Here is a 20,242-nt window from a genome sequence, read left to right on the forward strand (position 1 = left end):
ATTGGTGAGATACACAAGTAGGTCATTCGAGACATTATCACTTTTCAAATGCAATTTTAATTACTAATTTGTATGTTTTATGAGGCAGCTCCTACGAATTCACCACCTCCTAAAATATGTAAATGTTTTCACAAATCACACGAATTTGTACGTATTCATACAAATTTGTATGATTTGTGAAAAATCATACGAGATGGCAAATTCGTAGGAATTTGTACGACTGTCCACCCCTAAACCTACCACTCACAGAATTCGTACAAAATCGTAAAAGTGAGGTCGTCTGAATTAGCCACCTCGTAAAATATGTACAAATTGCCATGAGATTGGGCTAACTTATTTTTTTTATTTATTTCTTTTAATAAGCCAGTTTCAAAATTTGAACAAAAAGACACGTTTATGGTCTAAATCTAAATACTAAATTAGTCTTTAGTGACAGGTTTTCATAGTAGTCTAACGTAAGACTAAACCTAGTCCTAGTCTTTGTTCAGGAAACCAGTTTAAAATTATAAACAATTTTAAAATACCACAACTATTTAGATAACTTATTTGTCATTGTTTTTGCATCAATTTTGCACAGAAATTACACACTTAATCTTCCGTTTTTTTTTTTAATTACAACATTATTCCTTTTTACAACCATTATTCTCATATAGAATTCACTGTTCACTGCAAATCTCTGATTTTAACCTGATGTGAAGAATTAGACCTGATGTAAAGTCTGCCATAAAGTGAGGACAACCACAACAACATGGTGTCTTTACTAAAAAGGTATAACATATTTTATGTACCAAACGCAAAATCACATACAGCACAGTACAACAAATTCAACAATCGAGGCCTAAACGAAACAACATCTTTGGCACTTGACAAATAGATGATAGTCAAACAAAAAATGTAAACAAGACGGAGGCATAACACTAAAACGCAACAACGATTAAGTACAAAAAATTGCAAGGTGATAAAAAGTCAAGGTTTTGGCAATGTGATGGTCCATCCGAAACGTTCTCAGTCTGCATGTTTTCATGCGAAACCGCGTCATCTCTGCTGTGTCCGGCTGTATTTGGGCGCCGGTTTGCGAGGCCTCATCCAGGGCCCTAGCACCATGCTCTTCCATCCCTTGTGAGACAGCTCACTATAGTACCAGTCGCCAAGGGTCTTTATTTAGTGCAAATAGGCTGGCTGCAGTCTTTAAAAATGAATCCTGCAAGCGTCATTTTCGGAAAGCAGATGGAACTATGAGTGGTTTGGGTCCTGAAACAGGTCTGAAAGAAAAAAATAAAGTATTGGTTAGATATACACTAGAACTTTTAAGCAAGTTGTCTGCTGTACTGTTATAACAATCTCACTGATTTACAGAAATATCAGAAATTTGTCTTACTTTCTGCTGGTCATATAAAACATCAACCTTGAGTTCCTCCTAAAGTGTGTGAGTTCCATTTTCTTCCTATATTCATATTATATAAGATGTAAAAAAAAATAAAAATAAAAAGATTTCTGACTATTAGTTTATCCGTCAGGTTTTGCAGGGTTAAAACTGTTTTAAAAGCAGAAAGATCTCACAAGATCCTTCAATTTAAAGACTTTACTGTTAAATGAATGTTTTTCCAAGGTTGACCATCACTTCAAATGAACCGCTTATACCTTTCTTTTTGTGTGAAAAAGCACAATATAAACATGATATCCTGCTGAGCCTGTCAAAATGAAATGCAGTTTTCAGCATATACAGTCGATTCCTCTGAGTCTCACTGTTATGTGTTGAAAATGAATGTGTCTTTTTATCACAACATAATACTAAGCTGCTGCCGCCACTGGGAAGCTATGGACAGATTTATCTTCACAAGCTGTGATTCGGTTGTTCTTAGATTGGAGGAGCATGTAGTGCTGGAGACAAGCAGAAATGAGGCCTGGATGTACAGTATGTAGGTGCAGTTATTTCTTAAAGTAAGTGCTAGACGGCTGCATTTGAGAACTGATAGCGGACTAGCATTGGTGTGAAGATTGAAGAAAAATTCACTTCATACAAGATTCCACTGGGGCATGTGTAATTCCCCAGGAAACCTACTACTGTATAGACCTTTTTCCTGAGTTAACGATGAGTGCCACCATTACGAATTCTAACTTCTGATTGGATGCTCTTCTTTTCTGGTCTCCATAGGAACCCATTCAAAAAGTGCCCATCTGTTAACGTCAGCAGCTTCGTGTCATCTATACACGCATTAAACTTTGAGGAGTGAGGCACTGACAAATGACAGTCATTGCGACACTGTAAAGTGATGGCGCTATGGAGCCATGTGCTTTTTAAATAAATTTTAATAGGTTTAACATTGGATTATCAGCTCGGAATATACGCTCATTTGACTAGAAACACTGGAGACCTGAAATGCAAAGCATCCTTCCAGTTCAGAGTCAGGCGTGACTTCCGCGTTCAGGAAAAACATCTATATGAATGAGCAAAACCCAGTCCAAATGTTTGATGTGTTGTAAAAATTCAATCCTATATTTACTGCATTCAAGAATAGGTGGTGAGGTGAAAAGAATCCCAAAAAATATCCAAACCTCACGCTTCACCACCCACTGTTTGGCATGCTTATTTGTATCTAACATTGCCTCTGATCCGTTTGGTCTGGCAAAGAAAAACAAAGCATCAAATAATTAGAGCAGACAGACTCTCACTCATTAGGACTGGCTTTCTTATTGGGGAGTAACTGTTCAGTCAACTGCTACAGTTAGTATGCTAATCAGCTAATGATTTCACAATTTACATATTTTGGTGGGAGAATAAGCCACAAATAGTGAGTGGAAAAGACAATTCAGAAAATTCTAAAAAATATCAGTACATAATACATACTGTTGTCACCAACCTGGACAACTTTAACCCTGACATTCATTAGCTCCACCCAACAGGAAGTCAGCCATTTTGGATTTTGTGACAAGGGCATGCAGTGAACTTCTAAATACTCCTCCTTGGGGATTTGTGTGATTGTCATTAAACTTGGTAAACATGATGCCAAGACAATAGGTATGTTTACATTCACTAATTTTGTTAATCCAAATCAATCCAATCTGATTTTAGATTCTAAAATTCTGTTTACATTAACTGTAAACATTGCAATTAAATTAAAGTGCTCCTATTATAGGTAATGGAAATTTCATATTTTGGTTATGGGAGTCCCCAACAACAAGTTGACATGCATGCAAGGTCAAAGAACACTTTCATTGTCTTTTAATATGCATTTATTTTTACCTATTTGCTCAACTACTCCCAAACGAGTTGTTTAACGATTCATTTTTCCAAACTCCTCCTTTGCGTTATGCTGATCTGCTGTGATTGGACGGTTGTTCTCATTTTCATTTCATCATGAGCCTGTAATGCCTGATAAAGCAGCATTTGTGAGCGCAGTGCTGCTTTGTGTACCGCAATTTTATCGCTATTTGACCAACGCGAAAAGACCAACAAGTGGGCAGGCAGTATGCTAATGTTTCATGTTGACGTCAATATGAAACGGCTTGGGATTGTTTTAAAAACTACTCGTTTCAATGATTCAGAGTCGACTTTTTCTGTCGAGAGACAATAACTCTATACACCGTGCACTTTTAGATTTAAAACTTGCCAGGATGTTTTCATTCATTTAAAGCTGCCGTGTTACACACTAATTTTCAAAAATCCATAATAGGGGCACTTTAACATTTCAGTCTCTTCCACTGACCAGTTTGTAGGATGTAAATAGTCTTCAGACTTATGTGCCCTCTAGAAGCTTGCATTCTGCAAGTGAACGGTGCATTATTGTGTCATCCCAAATAGGCACAAAATCACTTTCACAGACGTTTAAATTAAATGTTCCCTCCTGGACCTGCCCAACTCAATCCGAGCAGCTGAGTCCTTAGCCATCTTCAAGAATCGGCTAAAAACACATCTCTTCCAATATTTATTTGACCCACTAACTCTAGCACTCTTTATTCTAATTCTATCCTTGGAAAAAAAAAACTTGCCAATTTTAGAATTGCACTTGTTTCATTTACTAACGGCTTGTTTTCTTAAAAAAGAACACCTGGTATTAAGATGAGATTTGGTCAATCTGATCACAAGTAGACAATGCTAAAATACAGGCATAAATGGAGTATGAAATGTTTTGAGCTTGTCCATTTTCAACCACTTCCAGAGGTAGTCGAAAACACATTACTCTCATAATGTGAACGCTCATGTGGTCAAAACAGCCACAAAAGACTACCTCCTGGACTGCAAAAAGCTCACTGGATCAGAAAACACCAGTGAAGAAGAAAAGACACATGGTAACTGCAGAAGAATTAAGAATTAAGGTGAAGAATTTGATGTGAAACCATCAGGAACAATTCAGTCTCCACTTCCACCATTTTCCAAAACTGCAACCTGAGTCTCCAGAAGTTAAAGGTGTCAGGTTCTAAGAGACTTTGCTTGGGTAAAAAATCCTAAAAATGACCCTCACTTAATAAGAATAACATGTTGAAGTTTTGTAAAATGATGTACATGAATACTGATTTTTATAGGCTTTATAGACAGATATCCTTAAAAGTCTGTAAAATCTGAGAATCTGACACCTTTAAGAGACTCCAGGTAGGCAGCAGTTTTGGAAAATGGTTGAACTGGAGACTAAACGGTTCCTGATGGTTTCACACCTAATTCTTCACCTTAATTCTTTTACAGTTGCCATGTGTCTTTTCTTCCCTGCTTGTTTTTTCTGACTGTGCTGACCCAATGAGCATTTCGCTGTCTGTTTGTTTTGTTTTAAATTTGTTTTTTTTTTTTTTTATTTAGTATTGCATCCTTCTCATGGGCATTAAAGAGTTTAATCTCTTTGTTGGCTCATTTTATCTGTACAAGAAAACCTTTTTTATAACTACGCACACCTGAACATGAGTTTTTTATTTTTTGTATTAACTTCCAGCCTTCATGGACAATTATATATCACTTATAAACAATTAAATACAAAATTAATAGTAGTTATTAAAACTGATGTGGTTTGGAATTGGTAAAATGTAGTTGGAACAAAAATATGATCAGAATATCAGTTTGGTCTGTAAATTGTGTAAGCTTATTTTGCAATATTATAACATAAAATCAGAAAAAGCCAATACATGCACTCACCCAAACACCCTCCCCTCAAAATCACGACAGTGATTTAAAGCGGACTAAAAGGGATGGATTAAAACAGCAGGTGTAAATGAGAATGTGTCTCCCTTGTCTACTTCTGATCCGATCGACCAAAACACATCGTAATACCAGGTGTAAACAGGGCCTAAGTGTTTTATCTGATTTAAATCAAATTAGTGTTGTATGTTTGATTATGGGGGCTCATCACATGGATGTGGATATCATCTCTTCTGTGGAACTCATTATATGTTTACTCACCGGAATGCCTTTAAAGGGGGAACAGCGGTCACTTTTCCAACAGGCTTGGGGCCAACGGAAGGGGGCGTCATCACCATGAGCCCTCCACCAGAGGGTTTGGGCTGTGCTCCACGAGCAGGGCTAAAAGGAAGAGGCCTCTGGGGGGGTGTGGACGGGGGTCTAGTCCGTTGTTCTGATACCATCTGTGTGAAGACAGGAAAAAGAAGAGAATAAGAATTTGTTCAGGCTTTCTGGCAGCATGTTCACAGATTCTTTCAATACAGATTAAAACAGGTAATTCAAGCAGCATTTCATTTGATGAGCTTGTGACCTACTTTGGCTCCCACAGTGATTTTGATTAAACCAAAAGAATATGAGTACACAGAATTCTCACCAGTGGTGAGCGTGATGGGTTGAGGGGGAGAGGCTTCTTGGGAGGACTGAGTTTCTGAGGTGATGCTACAGATTTGGGTGTGCTGGGTGAGTTGGGCGTTTTGCTGATAGGTGGAGGAGGTCGAGGTCCTTCGATGTTGCTCAGTGATGGCGATGGAGCTGGTCGGAGGGGACGGACGATATTGACAGGCTGAGTACCGTTGGAAGCTGGGTTTGGCCTCAGAGGAAGCACCTCTTTGCTGGTGTGAGGTAGCGAGAGGGAAAAAAAGGAAAGGGATGGGATATTGGTGATGCTACATGACTGGAAATTTCAAGTACACATTAAGTCAAACTAAACACATACTAAACAAACCCCAGTATAGATATCTAACTGAAAAAAAGCCCTTCAAAGGACTAATGTCTTGACAGAAGTGATGGGGATCATAAAACTAATGAATGCCAGTGAAAAATCTAAATATACAGAGACGTTTTTCACACCTGAGTCACACCTGAGGATGCTTTGCATTTCAGGTCTCCAGTGTTTCTAGTCAAATTAGTGTATATACCGAACTGATAATCTAATTTTAAACCTATTAAAATGTTTTTAAAAAGCACATGGCTCCGTAGCGGCATCACTTTACAGCGTCGCAATGACCGTCATTTTCAGTGCCTCACTCCTCAAAGTTTAATGAGTGTGTAGATGACACAAAGCTGCATTAAAAACAGATGGGCGCTATTTGAATGGGTTCCTATGGAGACCGGAACAGAACAGTGTCCAGTCGGAAGTTAGAATTCGTAATGGCTAGGTTTGTATGTTACTATGTTATTCGTAGTGTTCTCTCTGTATTTTGATATGACTAAAGCATACCTTGGGATTACCACTTCTGTTGGAGGGTCCCACCACCTTCAGATGGAAAGCATGGTTTAGGTGGCCATTCTTCCCCTTTTCAACAGAGCCCTCATTTCTGAAAACATATGAAAACACATAGACAATCATTGTGTTTTTTTATCAGTTTGTAAAAGCACAAGATTGACTTCAGTTTCACTATGTACCATAATAATACCATAATTTACTAAGCATGCTATTCAAAAGTAGACTGAATAATGAACATTTTAAAAGCATGTGTGTCTGTTTATACAGTGACATCAGAAAGCATTCAGACCGCTCGGAGAGTGATCATAGTTCAGTACAGACTGAAATATTTATTGTATTTGACAATATACCAAAAAGACAAAAGTGAACATGTGATTTAATATGTATGTATGAAAAAATCAGAAATCTATTATTTGCATTAGTATTCAGACCCTGTGTAGCTGTGCACGCTGTGTGGCAGTGATGACAGCAGGAGGTCTTCTTGGGTGTGATTTGCACACCTGGATTTTTCCCCCCTCTGTCCTTGCAGATCCCTTCAAACTTTGTCAGCTTGGTTGTGAATAGTTTGTCGACAGTATTTCTATGGGGTCATTTTAGCTGGAACACTCAAGGCCAATCCAGGATCATCTTGGCTTTGTGCTCCAGGTCATTCTGACACTGAATGAAGAATCTTTTCTCTTGATAGAGGTTGTGTGCAGGTTTTCTGCAAGGATCACTCTATATCTAAAGCCTGTTGCTGAGAATAACGCATCACTGAAGCTGTGCTTAGTAGTCAAATAAAATGAATACAAGCAGATCTTTATCAGGTGCAGATATTTTAATAAAAAAGATAGAATTTGTCTATTAATTTTTTTTGTCTAATATTGAGCGTGCACAAAGATTATTTTCTAAATTTAATTTAGTTGTTAGCCCATATAAGTTTTCCCAAATACATGGGAAATACTCTGAATTGCAACCATGCCTGTCATATGCCGTCATCGCTACTTGGTTTGGAAGTGGTTTTTTGGCTTTTTATTCTACACAGATTTTTCCTAACCGACACTGATGCAAAACAGATTTAAGCATGTCCATTTGAAGCTGCAGGAGATATTCTGGGATTTAAAGTCTTACATGAATTGCCTTAAGGGGATTGTTCTCCAATTTTTTTTATTATTTTTTTATATCATTTATTCACCCTCACCCTTCCAAGCCTGTAAGACTTTTTTCTTTCTTTTGTGGAACATAAAATACAATATTTTATAGAATGATGGGAAGCAAATGGTTTTGGTGACTATTGATTTCTATTGTATAAGCAAAAAACAAAGCCACTTCTTAAAACATCTTCTTTTATGTTACACAGAAGAAAAAGAAAGTCATGCATGTTTGGAGTGACAGAAGAGTTAGAAAATTACTACAGAATCTTCATTTTTGGGTAAATCAAGTGCAAGAGTTGTTAAGTGGAAACCTTGCTGTTAGCAGATGTATATCAGTAATTGTGGTGCATTAGGTTGCGTTTAATTAAGTGATTTTACTGGAACTAAAAGAGTTCAAATGTGACAGCCTACGTGCCGGGAATCGCTCTGTGCCAAAAGCGACCTGATTTGCCACTGACTAGAAGAAAGGATAATACTGTACCTAATCTGACTAACTTTTAATGTTTTAATGATTGGGGAGGATTCAGAGTGAAGTAACCTCAGTTATCTCACAGCAGCTGCTGTTTTCAGCAAATGTGAAGAGAGATCACATAATTAGATTTCAAAGGAAACTGACAGCTGAACTAATTGCATATTTTTAGAGGGCCTCAGATGAAAGACAGGGGGCTCTTGCACTCTGTAGAACAGCTACTATCATTTCTTATAAAAGTCCTTTATAAAGCAGGTCACAAAACAATTGTTTTAAACTATTTGACAAAGCAAAATGTGTCTCTGAAAAAAAATAAAAAATTAAAAACAACTCAGCTATAGAAAAAGGCGGGGGTGGGGGGGATGGGGGTCACTGAGTTAATATTATCTAAGGGGTTAGATAATATCCATAATTGTGTATTTGAAAAGAAGGGGTTCTTGTCTTTAAGAGATAAGAGTATGTCATATGGCGAAACACATAAGGAAAGAAATTCTCTTCAAAGTGTAGATTTGGTATCTTGGATTCAAATCAAGTAGAAAAGCATTATGGATCAAAGAAGGATTGACCAGTTTTTTGAAAATGTATAATCTAGCAAGTCAGTGGTATGAGCAGCTCCTTGAGCAGAGGAATTCACATATTAGATATAGGAACGATGAAGACATTATCTAAGAAACCAATATCTGCTGAAGAAATACGGCTTCTATTATAATGGCATTAATCAGCTGAAAATTGGCAAAGTCTCGGGAATGGATGGTTTTCCAACTGAATTTTGTACTGCAGTTCCATAAAAGTACTCCACTCACAAAAGCCATGACATCTATATTGCTTAAAAAGAAAATTCCCATAAGTATGACTTCTATCAGCCAGTTGTGATAGGACGGAACCCATTTCTCATCAACCTTGGCTTGAAAGAGCCCATTTATACTGACCCCAAAGTCAACAGCAAGTAAAATTCTTCTTTTTTTGTGGTTAAAATCAATGTGTTTATTATATAAATATTCTATCAACAGTCTTTTCCTGTCAAATGTAAGGTTGATGTCCTTTTATCAATGTAGAGTAATGTACTGTATGTTTTTTTTTTTACTTATAAGTTATAGGCATAACATAAATAGTCATTCTAAAGAAAGCAATTCAAGTCCTGCTTCAAACAAAGCCAAACAGGATTTAAATGTGTCCAAGGTGTGTGCTTCCTCACCTACTGTGAGTTAAAAGCCATCAAAAATGTTGATATTAGCTATAAAATCACAGGCTCCAGCGACAGAGACAGTTTGTTATCCTTGAGAAATATCCTTGAGTAAGACGGATGGGCTTGAGGACACAAAGAATATGCTGTTGTTACTTTTATTTCTAGAAATCTAAGAAATAAAAACTCTAGGAATCAGTCACACCACAAATTTGCATGAAGAAGATAATATTGTGCTGAATCACTCAGCATGCCACAGGTGGTACTTCTCAATGCGGTTGAAATTGCTCACTTCAGTTCAGTTATTCTCTCACTCACGGCATGAATTCAATGGGTCCCTCCTGGAACCAAACACCCAATTTCCCTAAACAGCCAGTTTTAGGATGAATGGCTCAAAATGTCTTCCATCTGACAACACCGAAGGCCACTTCACCTTTAGCAGCCTTGACTGGCCAGACATGTTTTTTTTTTTTTTTTTTTTTTAATGGATACAATCTCAATAATAAACTAATAAAGTCCTTTTATAACTTCAAAAACCTTTTTTTTTTTTAGGTTTTTGCTCTGCTCTGCAAATACATACAGGTGTTCCTTTCTAAAATCACGTCCAATCAAATGAATTTGCATAATTGGACTTAAATAAATTCTGGAGATGATCAAAAGAAACAGGACACATCTGCGCTCAATACATGGTCTGAGATTTTAGCTTTCTGCTATTAATCCATTCAGACTTCTATGAACCCATTTTCACATTGCAACTGTGGTGGTTTGTGTGTAAATGGATATGCATACAATTTTTAACAAAACAGTGAAAGGGTCTGAACACTTTGTAAAGGCACTGCGTAAGTGTGTGTGTGTGTGTGTGTGTGTGTGTGTGTGTGTGTTGCTACAGTAATACCTGCTGGCTTTGCTCTTCTCTCTCTGTGTTCTCCACTTGTGATAGTAGGAGCTTTTTATCTTGATGCAGTAGAAGGCAATAAGTACAGCAGGGAGAAGCACTAGAAAAGCAAAGAGCAGCCCAACAACCAATCCCACCTGACCTGAGGACAGATATAGAACATACAGCGACTGTTAGACAAGGGTCAACAGCAAACACAAAGAGAAGTGCTTGCCAAATATCTGCCACTCTGAATAATAGATCTTGTGTGCTCTGCATTTACTCTGTACTATAATAATGTCTATGGCTATGTTCAGAATAGCAAACTACCATGCTTTTTTTCTTTAGCATACCACTTTAAAGCAGCATCTAGCGAATGAATAGATCGCCTGAATGACCCACTACATGTCTAAAACGTGCAACACAAAACCAGCGGACACTCTCACTCGTAATCCAATACAACTTGAAATTCTATTTCCAGTGTGACTCGTGAATGGGAAGGGATATTAACTGTCTTTTAATTTTAAGTTCTTTTCATGAGTTTTTTTGTTTGTTTGTTTTGTTTTTTAAATCTGTATGCTCACCAAGGCTAATTTTAATTGAGCAAAAAATACAGTAAAATTACATAAATACTAGGCAGAATACTCAGTATGCATTAAGAAGTATTCTAGTATTCCATGTAGAACAAAAGGTTTTGCAGATACAGTCATACAAAAATGAAATGAGTGAATAATAAATGCAGGTAACACTTGAGATTAGGGAACACCTATTATTATTAACTACAAGTTTTCCCTAAATAAACTCCTAATATGCTGCTTATTGTTAGTAAGTAAGGTACAGAAGGGTTGAGAAAGGTTAAGAGATCAAAAATCTGGTCATGCAGAATAAAGCATTAATATGTGCTTTTAAAAGTAAATAAACAGGTAATATGTTAGTAATTCTCACACAAATAAGAAACTAGTTCATAGGGAATAGTGTTCCCTTATCTTAAGTGTTACCTAAAATCATAAATTCTTAGATTTGCTCTTGAAAAGTTTCAACAAGCATAGATATCGCTGGCTTTAGTCCTGGAAAGAAAAGCTGGACGGTAGAGATTAATGGTCAAGGTGACATCTGATAAAAGGTGTGAGGAAGAAAGGGAAAGCGAGGAAGAGGGAGAGAGAGCACACGAGTGATAAAATCTCAGATAAATCTATCTATAAGATGGATTAAAGAATAGGAGAGAAATAAGTGAGAGCAGAGGCACATGTGCACTGAAAGCTGAAGGTGAACTCACTGTCATACTGCACAGGTCCACTGTCCAGACTTCCCCCAAGTCCTGGTTTCTCACAGAAGGGGGGGGCCCACCCACGGTTACAGTGGCAGTTCCCATTACTGTTACACACCTGCATGCAAAACATCACCACACACAGGAATTAGTGCGGATGAGAATTTCCATCTGGAAGGTTGGGGTGTAACTTTAACACGCCTTTTGCACTGCAAGTGTTTGACCTTAAAATGATAGTTCATCCGACATGAACGGAAAACCTGTCAGCATTCACTTTTCCTCATGACTTTTCGGTTGAAGTACACCACAAACAACTGCTCACAATTGTTTGGTTTCAATCACATGTAGCCATTTACCTATCCTCACTTTCATTGCTACCATTGCAGGGAACGTTTTCCGTCACGTCTTTTAGAGTATAGGGCAAATACAGAATATACCGCCTTTCATCTTAATGGAATTTCTTTTAACAGAATATTTTACACGCTTCAGTCTAACCCAGAGGCAAGACAGGAACAGTGGAAAGGAGAGAAAATGTGCTGTGTGCAAATAGCACGATCACTCACTTTATTCTCCATCCACACTTGCCTTAACCATACAATCAATATGAATCAAATGATAATGCAAATGAATAATAAAAAGGCAGTTTCTGAATCTCTAATCTCCCCTCGAAGACCTGTCGTATTTGGCTGCCCTTTTGAAAAGCGACTGGGTAAATAAGCAAGAAATAAAGAAATAAAAGAAAAGCTGACAAAAGAGAGAGACAGAGGGAGGGCAAAGGGATTAGGAAAGACAGAATTTGAGTTTATACGGCTTGGAGGCTGTTTATGACTATTTGACCAGAAAATACACAAATCAAATGCTATAGCTCTGCTAATATAAGAAAAGTGTTGGTTTTTATTAGAGGCGGTATGTGTCGGGAAATGAGCGACCCAGAGGGTGGTTTTAAAGGATTTAGAGGTGTGAAATCCACAATGAGTCAGTCTGGGTTAAAGATGAACTCAAAGGGAGAAGGAATCCTAAAACATAGCCTTTATTTAGCGTTAATTTAGGAGAAGAGCTTGCATGAATCATTAAAAAGCAGTAGCTGCAGCACTGACAATGTTAAATAACAAATATCATCAGCACCAAATATTAAGCAAATTTTCATTTTCTTAATCAGTTTTTTTCCAGTACAATATCTAAATACCCTTAAAACAAACTAAGCAAATGAAGCTAAACTGCATAAATTTTAAGACATCTTTTTAAATATAAATATATCATTTGATTTATTTTTTATTTCAAGAGCAACACTTTTTTAAGAATAAACTTCACTACACTGAAAAGATGTACTGATAGTAAATTTCACAAATAATTACAAAGATATGGCAAGTGACACTGAATGAACAAAATTCGAAAAGTTCCACATTTTTGCAATATGTTTTCTTATCTATAGTTAAAGTTTAATTAATAATATAGTTAAAATTATAGTTATTAATATAATATAGTTAATTATATAATATAGTTAATATAATAAAAAATATAGTTAACGTTTATCAGTTGTTTTTTTTTTTAATGACTGCTTACCCCATGCCCATGGCAACGAGCGATGCAGGTGTGTAACTCAGTAAAAGATGCATTTTGACATCGTCGATCTTTGCACACCTGAAGGCAAGTAACAACAGAATAAATCACTCTTCAATGCAAAACATAAAATACATGCTTTTATTGAGATACTTATTTTTGAGACTCCGCTTGATTAGTACAGATACTGTTTAATAAATATCTCATCTTAAATAAAAAAAAAAAAAAAAAAAAAACTTGCCTTCCCCTCTCCACACTTGGTGCCTGTCATGACCAGTCCAGGGTCTGGAAGATCGCCCTGCCCATCTTGGGTGCTGTAAACATATGTGCCCCGGCACTTCACCTCAATGCCGTCTGTGCGGATAGTGGTGTCTATGGACACAGCATTGGTGCCCTTTGGTTTCTTGGCAGCACTGTGGCACTGTATCTTACCACATTTGGCATCACTGTTGGGATATTTGATATGAGAGATGGAAAGTCATGAGGGATCACTAGTCATCATTGCTCACAGCCATTTAGCATAAATACATCTATGAAGAAAGCAAATTAAATAAAAATATGATGAAAAAAAATATCATCTAAAAATCATATTTGTTTTGAGAATGATGAATAAGCAGAAAAAAATAATCTAACTTTGGAAAAGTTTGAAAAAGTACTGAGTCTGCAGTGCTGTCCTTATAAACTTCTTTGAACTAGTTTGTTCATTTTCTTATTTTTCAATATATTGGCTTGTTCTTTATATTGTATTAGTTTGTTCTTTTTAAAGGTGCCATAGAATGCAAAAATCACTTTTATAAGGTGTTTGAACACAGTTGTGTGGCCGCAGTGTGTGAAAACAACCAGCCTATAATGGTAAAAATTCAGTTGTGTGGCCGCTTATTGTAAAAATAAATCATTAATGGTATCTTCAAACAAGCGGTTCCAGATTTCCATACATGGGGAAAGTCCCGCCCGTTTGTGACGCTCTCTGTCCTATTAGCATAGACACTGCCCTGAGTGAGAAGCAGCAGTCCACCATTTCTGTTTTATTGCTATAGCTGGAGATACAATGTCAGTGCCAAAGAGGCATTACAAGTGTTGTGTTTCGGGATGCACCAACGAAGATAGTAGTCTCCATAGACCGCTGAGGACACAGTGGTTACATTTAATTTTCAAAGGTAATGTCCTGGGGAAAAATGAAAAAGCTCTATATGTTTATGCTAATCATTTTACACCAGACTGCCTCACAAACGAGGGTCAGGTCAGGGCTGGAGATGTGCAAAGGTTGTTTCTGAAAGAGGGATCGATACCAATGCTTTTTGCTCAAATGTCCAGACAAAGTAAGCATCACGTGTCATATTTTGTTTGTTTGTTTGTCTGTAAGGCTAATGTTGCTAAAGCTACCATTGTTTCTGCCTGTTTTCACTGATGCTGCCTTCACGTGCTACCAGAATGATCACAAATAAGAATGTGGTAGTTAAAAGTTGCATTTGGAAGTAATGTGTAATTGTCGGTAACAGTAGGGCCGTCGCTATAACTGCAATATCGCGCTATTGACGAACAAACCACAGAGGAATGCAACAACAACAGCAACCGCAATTTTTGCGTGTTTTCTTTTTTCATAGGGTTATCCCCTTCTCTTTTTACACTTAGTGCATGTGTACTGAACAAGTTAGTAATGATAACATAATGTGTATACCATTCTGATTTGTACAGAGGCTCCATAGATTTGCACTAAACAAGCCTTAACAGACAACGAATGAGATAGAGATCAACTGAGCGTGTGCGATTACTTGCGAGTCATATATATTTGTGAAAATAGGTTGTCATGTCCAAGGAAAGCCAAATCTCTTGTCTTAGCATCGACGCATTGCTGGTCAGCTGAGCCTTCTAACGTGGCGCTCAAAGTTAAAATGATTTCAACGGCGTGTTTCATCACGTCTCTCTTTGATTGAATCGCGTTTTTGAACGTGTAAGTTAACTGAATGAACGGTTTAAAGACTGACCGACAGCCCGTCTAGGACGCACAGGTGGAAATATCAATAGAAAGTCTCTTGTCCAGTCAGATTCGAGGATCAGAACGAACTGTTATACATATAGCCTAATAATCGCCTAACGATCTTATTGTCAGGTTTATGTTCTGTTATGTGGATTGTTATTTTGTCAATCTTTTCTATTTACTTCACTTCCTGATTCAACGCTATGTGGTTTCGGTTTCATTGGTTTCTGAATATGACCTTGCATACTGCGCTATTGAGCCACTCAAAATTACCGCAAGGGAAATTACTTCACCGCGACAGCCCTAGGTAACAGTCACCATCAGTTAAACCGTAACACTGGTATGCCGGAGCATGAGCTCTTGAAGCACCGCCTTCTTCTGAAAAGGGTGGCGGAAGCACCAGCTCATTTGCAAACACACAAAAAATACACACTCTGGGGACATCAGAGACTTATTGTACATCTTCTAAAAATGGACATAATAGGTGCTGTAACAGTTTTAAAGAAATCCAAGACCAAATTGCTAATTGCAGAAATTTCAGATTTCACTTCAGGTCAGCAAATTCTTTGACAGAGACCACATACTATTGCTTATATGGCTGGTTGAAATAACAAAATACCACCTTACATTTTCTCACACTTTACGTAGTTTCCATGACTGTCCTTGCCACAGTTTCCAAAGGCATTCCCTGCTGCGTTCACATCCTGAAAACAGGCGTCATGTGCCGGCTGCGCACCTGGACAAATTTAGTTATTCAGTTAAACCTACATTACCTCTGAGAAATGTCAATTACAGTTGGGGGCTCAAACAGACTCAAAGTGTGAACATGGATCTGCTGGCTTCACGCCACCAGCTAATATTTGGCTAGAGATAATTTTATTAAATTGAAGCTGTAGTGTTGGTTTTAAGTGACTAAATGTTTTTAAAATGTGTTTATAATACATTATACCTAAATTTTATTTTATTAGAACATGCCATGTTAGAAATAATCCATTGATTTAAAAAATCCAGTCCAGTGAAACATTAGATGCTCAATTAAAATTAGTGATTATGATAATATCTCTTACACATAGTGAACATCAAACATGTCAACACCCCCTCACCCCTCAAATGACAAAGTACATCTGCTGTGATCTGTGTCTGTTTGACAGCCAAAGAGCCTGACTGGACATGAGCCCAGAACACACTGGAGGTGTACAGCCAAATGCCATGAGCTCTCACTACATAATCCACATCAAGTATTTGATCATTAGTGCTGACTAAACACTGAAAGGGTCAAATAGCAAAGAAGTACCATAATATTACCATGTTTTTTAACATGGTACCATGATAGTACCATACACACATACAAAAAAAAAAAAACATATTCTTTAAATTAGCTTGGAATACAATGTAATTACAATGGTATATGATGAACTTAATATAGGTAATGCAGCATGTAATATAGTACATGCAGATATACAGTACTATTGTTCAAAATATTTTTTCATGTTATTGAAATAAGTCTCTTGTGCTGCATTTATTTGATCAAAAATACAGAAACACAATAATTGTAAAACTATTTTCTATTTTAATATATTTAAAATGTAATTTATTCATGTGATAACAAAGCTGAATTTTCAGCAGTCATTTCTCCAATCTTCAGTGTCACATGATCCTTCAGAAATAATTCTCAAATCATTCATATGTTGATTTGGTGCTTAAGAAACATTTGTTATTATTATCAATGTTAAAGGGGTCATATGATGCGATTTCAAGTTTTCCTTTCTCTTTGGAGTGTTACAAGCCCTTGGTGCATAAAGAAGATCTGTAAAGTTGCAAAGACTAAAGTCATCACAAAATATTCCGCAATGATTCCAGTTCGAGGCAAACGTATAAGTTCCATTTAAAGTGCATTGAAGTGTGTGAGACTTGAATTAAAATTGTATTTATTTACAGAGGTATATGATGTCACACTTGTCAGTGTGTCAAGACGTTGGTCAGACGCAAATCTGTGAATGAATGTTCCACAGTGAGGTAAACTTCAACAGATTTCCCCTGCTCAGGGAGTAGGGAGCAATGAACACTGTTTAGGGACCATGTCAATGGGAACACAGTTCATGCACGGAGCTCACTTCTAACGAGCTGATTATCTGAATCAGGTGTGTTAACAAAGAGACGTGCTAAATATGCAGAGCTGGGGGGTGAGAGGACTGGAACTGAGAACCGCTGGTGTAAAGCAGTGATTGTTGTTTGTCGTTTCTCCGATCACAAATGCAGACATGGTTTTATGTTTACGCAGCGCGATGCAACGCAACGCATAAAAAGACAGTATAAGTCATTATAATCCGTAATTATGTCCACATTGGATGCAACAAATGGCTCGTTTGTAATGGCTTTTATTGTTTTTGTCTTTTCTCACGGTGTTATATCCGGGACATGCATCACAGTATGACTAGGGGCGTAACATTTCCGTCACACGCTTGAGGCATTCGGCCAATCACAAGCTTTGTAAAATACAATGCGTTTCAGAAAGGCAGGGCATAGAGGAGAAAAAATTATGTACAGTATGTGGAAAATAATGTGTTTTTTTAACCTTACACCTTAAACAAAATAAATTATTTTTGGCAACATCATTTGACCCCTTTAAAACAGTTGTGTTGCTTTATATTTTTTCAGGATTCTGTGATAAATAGAAAGCTGTTCAAAAGACATTTATTTGAAATAGAAATCTTCCAAACATTTTAAATGTCTTCACTGTCACTTTTGATCAATTTAATGTATTCTTGCTAAATAAAATAACTTATCATAGTAACACAATAACCTCTGAACTGCATCCTACAAATGTAACTTCCCTGCAAACTAAAGACACAGCCAGACAGCACACATCTTACCATAACCCCACAGCTGCAGGCACTGCTGTTCATGGGTCAGACACATGCCATTATAGCAGTAGGCACGGCCATGCTGACACAATGACCCATCCAGGAGGTAAACATTAGAGGGGCAGTAGGGAGAACCTCCCGTGCAGTATTCCGGTAGATCACAAGCACCGGCTGCTCCTCGGCACATGGTGCCGGCCTGCTTCAGCTGTGGGCAGAGGGCACGGTAAGGAGACTGGAGGACTTTGATGAAAGAAAAAGAGAGCAGATGGTGGGCAAACTACAGAGAAACAGTGGATATGACAGTGGATATTGTGACACCTGGTACTTCTCTAAAATGTACAGTAGATACACAGACAAGGCCTTCACTATTTTGAGCAACACATAAAATAAATAAATTTATACTATGGGCCGTTGAATGCTTGAATCTGATTGGCTGACGAATGTTCTGAGGTGTGCAATTATTTTCAGGGAAACGCACGGCGAACGTAGTTCCAGGCAGCTCTCTTGACTGCATTACAATTCCATATCACTTCACATAGTTAACTGTAATAATGGAAATTAGCATACAGTACCTATACAGCACACCGAGCTAACAAAAACAACAACATGACAGAGGATTTTCCAAATAAATACACATGACATTTCTCACTAGCAAGGTAATAACAGCGCTATTTAGAGACGCTGCTGCAGAACACTGTTGAGGGATGCTGTTGGGTGGTGCACAGAGGTAGCCTAATTTGCTCTAGTTTTTTTTTTTTTTTTTTTTTTTGTGTCTCTGTCTCTCTCGCTCGCTTTCAAATAACTTCATTAATAACTGCATTAGAACGCTTAAGCCTCCATTACCATCTTTAAAATGACGTTTTGGAACTAGCAAAAAAGGCATTGGATGAGATGCGGAAGAAATAATCCTAATCCTACTAGCGATTCAAAACCCTTTAAATATATCATCTGATCGATGTCTTGAGGTGTGGTAACTGTAGTATAAGCAGAATAATTGATGACGGGTCGTTGAATTATTAGAAAAATAATGCACGCCTGATAGAAAAATAATTATTTTTCTAATAATTCAGCGGCCCGTCGTCAATTCTTTACATACACTTTACAATAAGGTCATGTTAGATAGCATTAGTTAATGCATTAACTAACACTAATTAACAATGAGTAATATATTTGTTACGGTATTTATTCATCTTTGTTCATGTAAGTGAATAATTAGTAAAATATCTACTGTAATAAAATGAAATATGTTCATTACAAAAATGCAATTTCTTCAGAATACACAGCTAATTTGCAATGGTTTCAATAGGGAAAGATGCTTTTTGCGGCCAGGTGGTGTTATGACTCCTACCAGCAGGGGTTAACAGGGACAGGCTAACTCTCTAAGCCTTGACCACTTGTATGAAACATTCTAAGTGAGAGTCAGAACAGAGTGAGAGAGGGAAGCAGTGGGAGAGATATAAATAAATAAATAGATAAATAGACAGATAAATAGTTAGGCACCTTGCAGTCCTCACAGCAGACCCCGTGGGCACACTGTGCATCCACCTTCAAAGTGCAATTGCTGGGGTGGCAGCAATCATTGGTGCACTCCTGCGGGAGACAGAAAACACACACACACACACACACACACACACACACACACACACACACACACACACACACACAAACACACAAATAAGGTACTTCAGATAAAGGCTACCAAAGCAAATCAACATATGGGCCTCAACTTACATTGCCAGCCACTTTTAGAGCAAGTTGTGAAAACACAATAAATACAGTATATATATATATATATATATATATATATATATATATATATATATATATATATATAATGTATGTACTGTATACACACACTCACAGTGTCTGTTTGCACACTATGATTATAATGTGGAAAATAATAAATCGAGAAGAGAAATTGCACAGGACGTTATATGCATATAAAAATGTTTGACATGTATGACACTGATATATACAGCGTGGAGGCGTCTGACGGCCAATAATTATACCGTACAGCTGAAAATGAATAAGGGAAGGGGAGGAAGTGTGTGTGTGGTGTTTTAGGGTGTTTAATGAGGAGGAAACAGCCACGACACACATATACGCTCTGTCATACACACACAGACACACACAGTCTCTCTCGGTCTCACATAAACACACATGGCAACCTCTATTCTGCTTGATATGGTTTCAGAGCATCAAGTGCTACTGACAGCTATGATTATTGCACTAGAAATAAATAAATGGTGTGATTCAGTGACTATAATGAAAAAAGACATGCGTACATGACAGGCTTACACTGT

The 20,242-nt window shown here is 37.3% G+C and overlaps 1 protein-coding gene across 3 annotated transcripts in view; it reads right to left on the reverse strand.

Moving 5' to 3' along the window:
• Positions 1–353: 353 nt before the first annotated feature.
• adam19a (ADAM metallopeptidase domain 19a) overlaps positions 354–20,242 on the reverse strand; it is a 77,648-nt gene continuing 57,759 nt past the window's right edge. For all 3 annotated transcript variants that reach the window (XM_042728338.1, XM_042728337.1, XM_042728336.1), the window contains 11 exons: positions 19,440–19,529; positions 17,949–18,144; positions 15,703–15,811; positions 13,339–13,543; positions 13,101–13,178; positions 11,547–11,655; positions 10,292–10,433; positions 6,607–6,702; positions 5,760–6,012; positions 5,387–5,568; positions 354–1,262 (listed from right to left, as the gene is read on the reverse strand). In XM_042728338.1, the coding sequence (XP_042584272.1) occupies positions 1,211–1,262; positions 5,387–5,568; positions 5,760–6,012; positions 6,607–6,702; positions 10,292–10,433; positions 11,547–11,655; positions 13,101–13,178; positions 13,339–13,543; positions 15,703–15,811; positions 17,949–18,144; positions 19,440–19,529 (1,512 nt within the window). In that variant the 3' untranslated portion in view covers positions 354–1,210. The remainder of the gene's footprint in view (positions 1,263–5,386; positions 5,569–5,759; positions 6,013–6,606; positions 6,703–10,291; positions 10,434–11,546; positions 11,656–13,100; positions 13,179–13,338; positions 13,544–15,702; positions 15,812–17,948; positions 18,145–19,439; positions 19,530–20,242) is intronic.

This window comes from Cyprinus carpio, chromosome B7 (genome assembly GCF_018340385.1).
Source record: "Cyprinus carpio isolate SPL01 chromosome B7, ASM1834038v1, whole genome shotgun sequence".
Classification (NCBI taxonomy): Eukaryota; Metazoa; Chordata; class Actinopteri; order Cypriniformes; family Cyprinidae; genus Cyprinus; species Cyprinus carpio.